At 41.4% G+C, this 12753-nt stretch overlaps 1 protein-coding gene across 1 annotated transcript in view; it reads left to right on the forward strand.

Annotated features, from left to right (window-relative positions):
- Positions 1 to 12753, forward strand: part of LOC122555525 (proto-oncogene tyrosine-protein kinase ROS-like) — a 208342-nt gene that overhangs the window by 181249 nt on the left and 14340 nt on the right. The window contains exon 38 of the mRNA XM_043701546.1: positions 11883 to 12067. Within this exon, the coding sequence (XP_043557481.1) occupies positions 11883 to 12067 (185 nt within the window). The remainder of the gene's footprint in view (positions 1 to 11882; positions 12068 to 12753) is intronic.

A 12753-nucleotide genomic window follows, 5' to 3' on the forward strand; every position in this document is an offset into this window, starting at 1 on the left:
CCCACATTACCAAAAGGATGTGGACGCTTTGAAGAGGGTGCAGAGAACGTTCACGAGGATGTTGCCTGGTATGGAAGGTGCTAGCTAAGAAGAGATGTTGAGTAGGTTAGGTTTGTTTTCATTAGAAAAAGGACATTGAGGGGGTCCTGATTAAGGTCTACAAAATCATGAAGGGTATAGACAGGCTGGATAGAGATAAGCCTTTTCCCAGGGTGAATGATTCAATAATGAGAGGTCATGCTTTCAAGTTGAGAATTGAAAAGTTTAAGGGGGATACACACGGCAAGACAATCACACAGAGGGTGGTAGGTGGCTGGAACGCATTGCCAGCAGAGGTAGTAGAGGCAGGCACGGTAGCTTCATTGAAGATGCGTCTGGACAGATGCATGGTTAGGTGGGGAGCAGAGGGGTACAGATGCATAGGAATTGGGTGACAGGTTTAGACAGTGGATTTGGATTGGCTCAGGCTTGGAGGGCCAAATGACCTGTTCCTGGGCTGTAAATCTTCTTCGTTCTTGTTCTTTATTGACACTTCACCATCAGTTGTCAGGAATCGCCACCACCCCCCACCACCTTTGATTTAATCACCACAGATTTTGCCCCCTGTGGGAGACTCCGATTCCATCTCACCTTGATTTACCATAATGTACTGTGATTTTTATGGCTTTTTGGATCTATTATAATGGTTTTATCGAATATTTTGAAAATCAAACATGGGTACACACAAAGGACAGAATTTCCGATGGCCAAATAATCATTTTTCTGGCCTGGATGTGAATTGCACCCTGCTCAATCCCCATCACAGGAAGCTGCAAAGGATTTGCCCTGGAAATTGAAGATTCCATTGGGCAATTCTACTGCATTTGGAACTTGCAGAAAATAACCAGTTGAAATCTGAGAATTCAGAGGGTTCTACTGCAGTGAAGTAAATAGTTCCTCTAGTTTGATTAGTTTATAAAATTCCTAATTTAATGCCAGAGTTATTATTAACTCCCAATTTACTTTATACACCTGCAAGCACTCGACCCCCCCAAGCACCACCAGACTCAAACTCTGCCCCAACTTCTAGCTTCTAAGCTCCTTTTGCTCTCTCTGGCACTCAAAACCATTTTAGACCCCTCTTATCCCACCTGACCTCATATGTCGCACCCAACTTGACAAATCTTAAAACCTAGTCCCTTTGGCACCTTGAATCCTGGCATCCTCCCTACATGGGACCCTATTTTTCAATATATCCCCCCAACCAATGGATTCCCTACCCTCCCAGCACCTTAACCTCACACTTATATGCTTAACATTTCACAGCAGGTGTAAAGATGGCTGTCTGTGATGTAGGATCTTTCAATTCCAGAATATGACAGCTGACTGCTGTGTAAATGGCATGTGGTTTGCCTTCCCCCGGCTGTGCAGTACTATGACAGACCCGTCAGAATAGGAGTACTATTCTGCATTTCTGAAAGAGCCTTGAGTGGAATCTCATGTCAAAAATGCAGAGCTCTTTTGTTCCTTAAAAAAGGAGCAAAACTGCAATTTGTGTGGCACTGCCACTCCTGGGAAATCCGATCCATTAATTTACTGATTAAAGCTGAGATCAAGCTGTTAGATTTATGCATTAAAGGTGGACACTCAGGATATACTGTATTTACAGGAAGAAGATTAGCTTCAGTGAGGTTGGAAGAACTGGGGTTGGCAACCTGCAGCTACTCTGTTGCGGGATAGATATGCTTGGGTTTGGCAGCATGGTAGTGAAAATTCTTGCAGTCTGCTGTCTTATTGTGGCTTGGCAAAACTTGGCATTCTGAGTTTAGCTCATTGGTGGATCCTAGCGCCTGAGTAAAAACTTAATGGATTAAATGTAATGGTTCATTTGGCAACCTACCAAATTTATTGTTCAATTACATCATTTCCAAGCTAAATGCTGCTATGCTTTCAATCTGAGAAAGGTAAACCATTATATTTTCCAACATAAACATGAGCAGCAACAGAAATGGTAAGATGTGAGAAATTTGCAGTTTCTAGGATGTGAATTTCAGGAGCGTGGTATATCTATGGAAACTTACTTATGATTGTTTTGTTGGCAAGTAGTTGCCAGTTTGTGTGCCGCAAAGTCCGACAGATTGTATTGAGGTACATGCTTTTGTGATATTGTTGAGGGAAGAATGTTGCGCAGGATGATTTGAATACACGTGGAATTCGAGGAGCTGCTCTCAGTTGCAGCAATGGGTAAATACTTCGAGTTGAAGCCTTAGTCCTGCAGAGATAATAGAGCGTCCAAATGAAATCTTCACTGAAGGTATTAGAAGAACAGAAGATAATCGAGCAAATAAATGGAGCCATGTTGTTTTGAAGTATCTATTTTAAATTTCTTCTTCTTGACAGTAGAAATTTAATTTGTGTTTTGTATTTAAAAACAAAATTACATTTATAATTCAGTCAGTTTATTTCTTTTTTAACAAGTACAGCCCCTTGACTGATTATTCAGGATGAATTGATTTTATACAATCCTTTGTGGTTTTTCAATACCTTTATTTTGTTACTTTTGTCAATGTGTGCAAGGAGGAAACTGACTGACACCCGGAAAAGGTGTCTCAGTGGTTAGTACTGCTGCCTCACAGCACCAGTAGGTTTGATTCCTGCCTCGGGTGACTGTCTGTATGGAGTTTGCACATTCTCCCCGTGTCTGCATGGGTTTCCCCCCACAATCCAAAGCTGTGCGGGTCAGGTAAATTGGTCATGCTAAATTCTCCATTGTGTTGAGTGCATTAATCGGGGGTGAATGTAGGGTGGGGGAATGGGTCAGGGTGGGTTGCTTTTCGGAGGGTTGGCCTGATGGGCTGAGGGGCCTGTTTCCATACTGTATGGAATCTAATCTAAAACCAGTCACCCACGGTAACGTAATGACTGAGCTGAAAACAGAAACTTATTTTGTTAATGCCAGACTGTTATGATGAGCAAATAGTTTGTCAAGTTTGAAGGATGAAGGAATCAACCCTTGTCTAGTTGCATGTCTCTTGTTAAAGGACGATGTTAGGACAATTGCTGATTAAGTCTGTAGTGACTTTGTTTTATTTGTTGTGCTAAGAACAATCATTTAAAATAATTTGAGTCATTTAAAATCTTTTCAACTTGTTGAATTTTAACATAATCTAATTTCTAATCTTGGAGACGTGCTGTACTATATTTCCTTTTAAAAACTATTAAGAATTTTTTGACACCTGTATGTTAATAAGCACCTTGATCTGGATGTCTGTTCATATTTAATGCACGTGAACCAATCATTACTAATTTATGATTTCTGAATTTAAATAAAATGTAATCATATTTAGAAACAGACCTGCAGTCCAAAGACATGCCATAAACTGAAGATAATTCTTGCAATAGCAAAAAAAGCTTTATTAAGATTGTACATAGCGTGTTACAACCCAATATGCTGTTTAAGCAAGTAGATAATACAGTCAGGTATTGGTTTAAAGTGAACCAACTAAACTGCAAACATAACAACCACTTTCTGGATATTTCTGCTCAAACTTCATCTTGCATTTCTCTATCATTAAAGCAGTCAGTCATAATTGGTGATTATAACATTACATTATCTTATTATTGCACTCTACCTTCCTGTAATGCTTCCCCAGCAACTTGCCCTTTGCAACTACTTTATTTAATTTCTTTGCTAGAGCTTCACTATTTTAGCTGTAGTTGCTTATGGTCTCTTGCCTTCTGAGATATACTGCATTAACATCCAAATATGCTGTAGACCTTGTTTGTCATAACAATTTGATTATATCATACAAAGATGCTACTTTTAATTTGCTCTTTACTACTTTGCAGTTGGCCACTTTTTCACAAAGTGTTACTTAAACTTTGCCTTGCACATGCTATGCTGGTGAAAACTGGGCAGATCAAATTACCTAGGCTACTTACCCATACTTGATAGGTTCAAAGCTAATGGTTTCTAGACTTGGCCTGCTCAACTGAATGTGTAGCAAAGATAGCTGTCCAAAACCAATTGGATCCTTAGTTTAACCTGTCTTTCAAGAGGGGGAGGCAATGGCCTAGTGGTATTATTATTATTAGACTATTAATCCAGAAACTCAGCTAATTTTCTGGGGACCTGGGTTCAAATCCCACCATGGCAAATGGTAGAGTGTGAATTCAGTAAAGAATCTGGAATTAAGGGTCTAATGATGACCATTAAACCATTGCTGATTGTTAGAAAAAACCATGTGGTTCAGTAATGTCTTTTAGTGAAGGAAATACGATATCCTTACTTGGGGTCCAGACCCACAGGAATGTGATTGACTCTTAACTGCTGGCTGGGAAATGATGGGTGGGCAATAAATGCTGGCCCATTGCTACCCCTTTGATTTGGAGCCATTGGTACCTGCATGGGACCCAGCTATGCCTGCCTCTTTGTTGGGTACGTGGAACAATCCATCTTCCACAGTTACACCGGCACCACTCCACCTATACCTCTGCTATATTGATGACTGTATCGGCATCACCTCATCAACTTTACCAATACTTTCTACCCTGACCTCACATTCACCTGGAGAATCTCAGACTCCTCCCTCCCCTTCCTGCACTTCTCCAACACCATCTCTGAGGGCAACCAACTAACCATGGACATCTACTACAAGACCACTGACTCCCACAGCTACCTAGATTACACCTCCTTCCACCCTACCTCCTGTAAAAATGCTATCCCTTATTCCTAATTCCTCCACCTCCACCGCATCTGTTCCCAACATGACCAATTCCACCTTAGAAAATCCCAGATGGCCTCCTTCTTCCAAGATTGCAGTCTCCCTTCCCACATGGTTGATGATGCCATCCAGCCCATCTCCTCTACTTCCCTCACCACCGCCTTTGAATCCCACTCCTCCCAATGCAACAAGGAGAGAAATCCCCTGGTCCTCACTTTCCACCCCCCCAATCTCTGCATACATCGCATCATCCTCCACCACTTCTGCCACCTCCAAACAGACCCCACCACCAGAGATATATTTCCCTCCCCACCCCTATCAGTGTTCCAGAGAGACCATTCCCTTTGCGAAACCCTCGTCAGGTCCACGCCCTCCACCAGCCCACACTCCACTCCTGGCACCTTCCCCTGCCATCGCAGGAATTACAAAACCTGTGCCCACACCACTCCCCTTACCTTCATCCAAGGCCCCAAAGGATCCTTCCACATTCGACAGAAATTTACCTGTACATCTACCAATGTCATCTAATGTATCCGTTGCACCTGATGTGGTCTCCTCTACATTGGGGAGACAGGACGACCTCTTGTGGATCATGTCAGAGAACATCTCTGGGACACCTGCACCCACCAACCCCACCACTCCGTGGCTAAACACTTCAACTGCCCTCCCACTCCATCAAGGACTTGTAAGTCCTGGGTCTCTTCCACTGCCAAACCTTTACCACCCGACCCCTGGAGGAAGAAAGCATCATATTCTGCCTTGGGACCCTACAACCAAATGGATGAATGTGATTTTCAACAGTTTCCTCAATTCCCATCTCCCCACATTATCCCAGTCCCAAGCCTCCAATTTGGCACCGCCCTCCTGACCTGTCCATCACCTTTCCCATCTAGCCCACCCCGACCGATCACCTTCTCCCTCACCTTCATCTACCCATCACTTTCTCAGCTACCTTCTCCCCAACACCACCCCTCTCCCTTTATCTCTCAGTCCCCCAGCCCACAAGCCTCATTCCTGATGAAGGGCTTATGCCCGAAACGTCAATTCTTCTGCTCCTCAGATGCTGCCTGACCAGCTTGCTTTTCCAGCACCACACATAAGACTCTGATCCCAAATATCTGTAGTTCTCACTTTCTCTAGTGAGTTGGATGATCAGCCATGATCGTATTGAATGGTGGAACAGGCTCAGAGGTCTTTGCTTCTTGAGTTCTCTGCCTGAGGACAGATCTGACATACAACACAATAACTTTTACCACTAATAAGGCAAGAAGATAGGTCCCAAGTCAGTTTCAGTCAGAAAAGAGATCAAACTTCATGCAATTGCCACCAATTTGATCCATACTAGGCATCTAGTTAACTGAAAATACACCGCCATCCATCCATGGCGTGAGAGTTGCTGTAGCAAAAGATAGATTTACATGTATCTTGTAGCTTGGAGCTATGGTTAATGTTGTCTTTTGGGCCAAATAAAAATTGTGGTGTCCAGGACATTAATACTTGGATGGTGACTAGAAGTATAATGGTGGACTGTTGATTCTGAAGATATTGCTGAATTACTCTAATTCTGCTTCTATGCAAGTCCAAACAACCTGTGCATTAAGAGAAAAGCAGAAGATAATGTTACCATGTGACTGCATCACCTACCAAATGAAAGGGAGGGAGAATTGTGCTCTGTTTTTAGCATTTGCAATATTTTGCTCCCCTGTTATTTGTTTCATATGGTAAGTGTGGTTAGTTTCAATTTACAATGAGAAAATATTTGGAATCAGGAGTCATATTACAATAGACCGTGTCACTGTTAGTTCAAAATATTTCTATTTTTTCATGAGATTATTATTTGTGGTACTTGTGATATTCAAGTCTCTTGGAGGTTGTTGCTATGTGGATATTGTGAAGCATCAAATCCAAAGGAGTAGAGATGTTTGCATAATATTAGTAAACAAATTCTTTACAATTGTCTGTCAGAGCCCAGGTTGTCAAGAGTATCTTACTGAAATCTGATCGTTGGTTGGGCTTTATAAATAAAGGCATAGAGTACAAGAAGTTGTGCTTATCTTGTATAAAAAAGTTCAACATCAAAATTACTATTTTTTTCCCAATTCCAGGTACCCAGAATTTGTGAAAAGGAGGTCAAATTTTAGTGGGGGGTGGGTGAGAAGGGACCAAGGAACAGGCGAAGCACAAGGGTCCGTGATTTCTCTCATTGGCCTTGGATAAGACTCCATTTGTTTTTCAGTAATTACCCATTCTGAAAGGCCAAGTAAACAATCAGGCCCATTTAAATGTTTCTTTTATCCTGAAAATTTTCTGTGAAAACGCAGCCCTAACTTTTTGTAGTGAATTTAATTTATTCCTTAACTTATTTGTCTAAACCAAATATACCTTAACCCTAATTGGGATGTTAACTATGAGAGCCTGTTTTCCCAAAAGAAGCTCAAAAGAACCAGTAGTATTTGATACTTTGCAACACCGGATTTCCCTTCCTGTCTTTTCTTTCACTTGCTGTCCATTTCTGACTTTTCTTGCTGTACAAAAAAAGGCATGAGCCATGAGCTCAATATTTTCCTGACGAATGCTGGGCCATTATCTTGTGTGATGTGCACATTTGTAAATAGGTTTTCTGATTTGCAACAACATTGACTTATGTAGCGAGATCTGTGGTTTGGTAGCACTGCAGTTGTGGTATTGTCATCGTCCCTGTTTTGTATCAAAAATTACCTCCCAAAACACTTGTGTAAGTCAAATTAATATTAAATCATCTTAATTGCTTTTCAATTGAATATTCTGTTTGTGAATTAATTTTGTTTGTATGAAGCAACTTTTAATGTCTTGAACAATCTGCAATCCTGTCCATCAAAATTCAGAATATGGGTGCATTACAATGGTCTGCTACAAATGTCGACATATGTATAATGCATATGCTCAGCACTAAATCTTCTAAGATGGTATCTGCCAGTGAGGTGGTACTGCACAGAAACAGCCATCAGTGCTCAAGGAAACAAGTAGGATACACAAGTGATGTGAATACACTGGAAAGTTCCATCTATATCTGCACCTGGACTCTAGAGCAGTTTTGTTGGTGCTTCAGCATAACAATCACATGGAAAAGGAATGCAAAATTTACTACTGGAATTGTGGATTACTTATGGCCCCACTCAAGAATCAATTGAGATATTTGTGTAGTTCCAGTGCACAGGAGGGTGTGAGTAGGGAGGACATGGACAGGATTTCACAGTCACAGGAGTGTGCTGGCAGACAGTAAGCTGTTTGCAGTGTGTCTACTTCAACACCAGGAGTATCCGGAATAAGGTAGGTGAGCTTGCATCACAGATAGGTACCTGGGACTTCGATGTTGCGGCCATTTCGGAGACATGGATAGCACAGGGTCAGGAATGGATGTTGCAGGTTCCAGGATTTAGATCTTTCATTAAGATAAAGGAAGGTGGTAAAAGAGGGGGAGGTGTGGCTTTGTTAGTCAAGGACAGTATAATGGTGACTGAAAGAACTTTTGATGAGGACTCATCTACTGAGGTAGTGTAGGCTGAGGTTAGAAACAGGAGAGGAGAGGACACACTGCTTGGAGTTTTTTTTTAGGCCTCCACAAAGTTCCAGGGATGTGGAGGAGAGGGTTGGAAAAATGATTCTGGGTAGGAGTGAAAGGAACAAGAGGGTCATTTTGGGGGATTTTAACTTCTCCAACATTAACTGGAAATGCTATAACTCTAGTACGTCAGATGGATCAGTTTTTGTCCAAAGTGTACAGGAGGGTTTCCTGACACAGCATGTCGAAGGGCCAACAAGAGGGGAAGCCACACTGGATCGGGTACTTTGTAATGAACCAGACCAGGTGTTTGATTTGGTGGTAGGTGAGAACTTTGGAGAGAGTGACCATTATTCGGTTACATTTAGTTTTGTGATGGAAAGGGATAGGTACATGCCACAGGGCAAGAGTTATAGATGGGAGAAGGGCAATTATAATGTGATTAGGCAGGACTTAGGATGCACAGAATGGGGTAGCGAAATGCAGAGGTTCGAGACAATTGAAATGTGGAGCTGGTTTGAGGAACAGATATTGCATGTCCTTGACAGGTATGTCATTGTCAGGCAGGAAGGAAGTGATAAAGCAGACTACTGGGTCAATGGAAAGATTCTTGGTAGTGTGGAAATGCAGAGGGATCTTGGTGTCCATGTACAGAGATCCCTGAATGTTGCTACCCAGGTTGATAGTGCTGTTAAGAAGCATACGGTGTGTTAGGTTTTATTGAGAGAGGGACTGATTTCTGGGGCTATGATGTCATGCTGCAACTGTACAAAATGTCAGTGCGACCTCACTTGGAATATTGTGTACAGTTCTGGTCGCCCCATTACAGAAAAGATGTGGAAGCATTGGAAAAGGTGCAAAGGAGCTTTATCAGGATGTTGCCTGGTCTGAAGGGAAGGTCTTATGAGGAAAGGCTGAGGGACTTGGGTATGTTCTCATTGGAGAGAAGGCGAAGGGGGATTTAATAGAGACATACAAGATGATCAGAGGATTAGATAGGGTGGACAGTGAGAGTCTTTTTCCTAAGATGGTGACTTTGACTTATACAAGGGGGCATAGCTGCAAATTGAGAAATGGTAGATTTAGGACAGTTATCAGAGGCAGGTTCTTTAGTCAGAGAGTGGTCAGGGCGTGGAATGCCCTGCCTGCCAATGTAGTTAACTCAGCCACATTAGGGGCATTTAAACAGTCCTTTGATAAGCATATGGATGATGATGGGATAGTGTGGGGGGATGGCCTTTGATTAATTCACAGGTCAGTGCAACATCGCGGGGCAAAGGGCCTATTCTGCGCTGTATTGTTCTTTGTTCTATGTTTGGAAAGACCCATTTTCGACATCAAGATCATCTTGTCCACTTTGTTCCAATAGATTGGAGAGATTCCCACCTTATAGCTCTGAGCTTTGAACTGCTGCTCTAGAACTAATTCAGAGCCTTCTTAACAGCCCAACATACCATGGGTTACAGTCTTAGTAAACTCAGAATGCAAACTAACCATCATGAAAACTCACTATGGTAACCAGAACAGTTCTTGGAATGCTCAGCTTGCCAACTACTCCAGATGATGTCCATTTTAGACACTGGGCAACAACAGACACTGCACACTCCATGAAATGCCAGCCCTTTTGAGTCCTAATGATACATCTTCAATCCCTTATAGAATGATTTTGGACTTCAATGATGCACCTTGGGCTGCAATAGCAATTGTCATTGTAATGCTGCCACAAGGAAACAGTGCACTCAGGGACATACCCAGCTCATGGACTGGACCAGGCTGCTGGCTTTGTGCTCATTGTCACAGCACTCACTCACTGAGTCTACTTGGATGTCACAGCATTCCTGGCTTGCATTGCCTTGTCTTGCCTTTTTGCACATTTACCAGATATACCAGGCTCAGGTTGCTACTGAGTTGCCATGCTATTTAGCACAGACCCAAAGCCAGAAAACTTGCCGTGGTTGTCAGCAGGTCTCAGTCCCATCAAGGGCATGACCTTAGCTTGGATCTCAGCACAGTTACTCAAGGGCAGCATCCAAAATCAATCCAAACTTTTTCAGAGTCAGGATCCATGCTGTAAGAGGTGAAGAGCCAAATGAAAATCTTGACAATTTTTTGCCCTATTGCGGCCTGTTTCGTTCCATGATTGAGAGAGAGTCAGGTATTCTGGAAGATGATAATGTGCAGTACAGCTGTTACTACTATTGGTACAGGTGGAGAGGTTTCACGAGCAAGTGAGTAAGTACCAAATTGTTGGAAAGGCTCAGCAGGTCTGGCAGCAAATGAAGAGAAATCAGAGTTCGTGTTGCGGGTCCAATGACCCTTCCTTAGAACAGTTCTGGGAAATGGTCACTGGATCGATAACGTTAATTCAAGTGACAATTAATGTGGTAAATTTGATAAGATACTGCACAAAAACATATTTGACCTTGCGGTGCAAATCACTTCAGTAAACTTGACATGACCCATACTTTACCAAAAGGACTGTAAGAGTCAGTGCATTGTTTTATCATAAATATACATAAACAGTGTATTTCAGCTGATTTGAACTGCTGGATCAGCAATATAGTTATTTAAAGCAAATGATCATCAGCAAAATACATACTACATTGAAATAGTAATACTGAAACAAAACAGAAATTGTTGAAAAACTTTAGTGGGTCTGGCAGCATCTGTGGAGAGAAATCAGAGTTAACGCTTCAGGTAAAGTGACCCTCCTTCAGAACTCGTAACAGTAATACTGTGTTGATTTGAAGTATTGACTTCAGTTTAAGCTATTTCTGATTTGGTTAAATATGGAAAAATCTGCATTTGTTTAATTATCTTCAGTACTTATGTTCCAAAATGTTTCAGGGGCATTACTGTTTAATTATTGAACCAGTCACCAAGTACTAGCAATCGAGTGTTCTCTAGTATCTTTTTATCAATCTCTGTTTGGCTCTGAATAAGTTAGTTCTCTTAACCTGGATAAAAACCAAATGAAACATCAGAGAACATCATCATTCCATCTCAAACCAGTCTGTCCTTTTCAATTTGGACAGCAACTTCCAGAAAACAAAACATTGCTTCTGTGTAATACCATTAGGATGTCCAATGACAAGATCGTAATAGCCTCTGAAAGCATTGATTTATCTTAAGTTGTGTTTTTTTTAAAAAAAGCATCACAATTGAAACACTATCTTTTGATGCTCAAACTAATCTTTCATAGCATTTTAATTGATGGAGTTGTTATAAATATTGACTTATTATTTTTACGAAGTGTCATTGCATGATATTGTTGCATTCTCTAAATTTGCATTACACATTTCATGAATATATTTTGAGTGGCTTCTAAATAATCTAGTCTGTGTGAATTAGATTTGGTTTTTCTCTACATGTTAAAAATGAGGTTTTTTTGGCTAAAACTTGAGTGTGGCATTCAATGGAATGTGACTAATGCACAGCATTTACAAATGTATGCACTGCTTCTAACTGAAACAAAGGTCTATTTTCTAACTGTCAAAGAACCTTTTGTGATTATCAGAAATAACGTGAAAAGCTGTCACTTCCATTATAAAGTTTGACATTCCACGGATGTTCTTTTAAATAATGAAGTTAGCTTTCTCCTTATCCATGGTGATCATCTTTGCTTGTCCCTAAAACAGTCACCAGCTGATGCTCAAGTGTTGGACACGTGAACCCCACAAGAGGCCGTCATTCCAATACATTGAAAGCAGCCTGGAACACCTGAAAAGCAGCCCCCAAGGCAGTCAGAATGCTCTTGTGTACTACAATGATGACTACAGGAATAGTGACATCTCCCAGGGTATTGTCAATCAAGCATTTGAAGGTAAATACTCCATGCTTAGACTGAACAACTAACAGTATTGTAATCCCTAAATAGGAAAGAGGGATAACATAGCTTTGTCTCTTTTAACAGTTAGAAATGAAAGCTTTGTGTTTCTAAACAGTGTAGTTGGGAGATAGCATGACTGTCCTTGGTCTGATGGGAATTGATACAAATTGGATGTTAATTCTATTGTTGATTCTATTGTTTTATTATCCAATTGAGTTGAGAGTCCTGAGTGCATCTTTCAAGAGAACATTCACCAGTTTATTTAAGTTGAGGCTTATAAGCAACACTATCCAAGCACTCAAATTCCCAGGTAGCCTGTCCACCATACTTCCTGCAGTGAGGGCTTTATAAGAAGATCAGCAGCCAGCAGAGTACTTGCCTTTTTACAGCAGGGTGTCGTGGTTACTGTGTTCCAGTGATTGACAGGTGTTAAGGAGGATGACAGGGTGACTTTTACATTTGTGTGGTGGCTACTGTCAGGAATTTTATTCCCACACTGCCCTTTGTCATTCTTGGTACATTGGGTTTCCCACTGTTGTTATTGCAGATGCCAGACCACTGCGGAGCTATAGTATAGATACATTTTATCAGAAATAATAGTGGTCTTGGGTCATTGCATCATGGAATGTAATTCCCAATGTTCTATAGCAGCTGACCCCTTATCGGTTATAATTCTTCAC

This window comes from Chiloscyllium plagiosum, chromosome 12 (genome assembly GCF_004010195.1).
Source record: "Chiloscyllium plagiosum isolate BGI_BamShark_2017 chromosome 12, ASM401019v2, whole genome shotgun sequence".
Lineage (NCBI taxonomy): Eukaryota > Metazoa > Chordata > Chondrichthyes > Orectolobiformes > Hemiscylliidae > Chiloscyllium > Chiloscyllium plagiosum.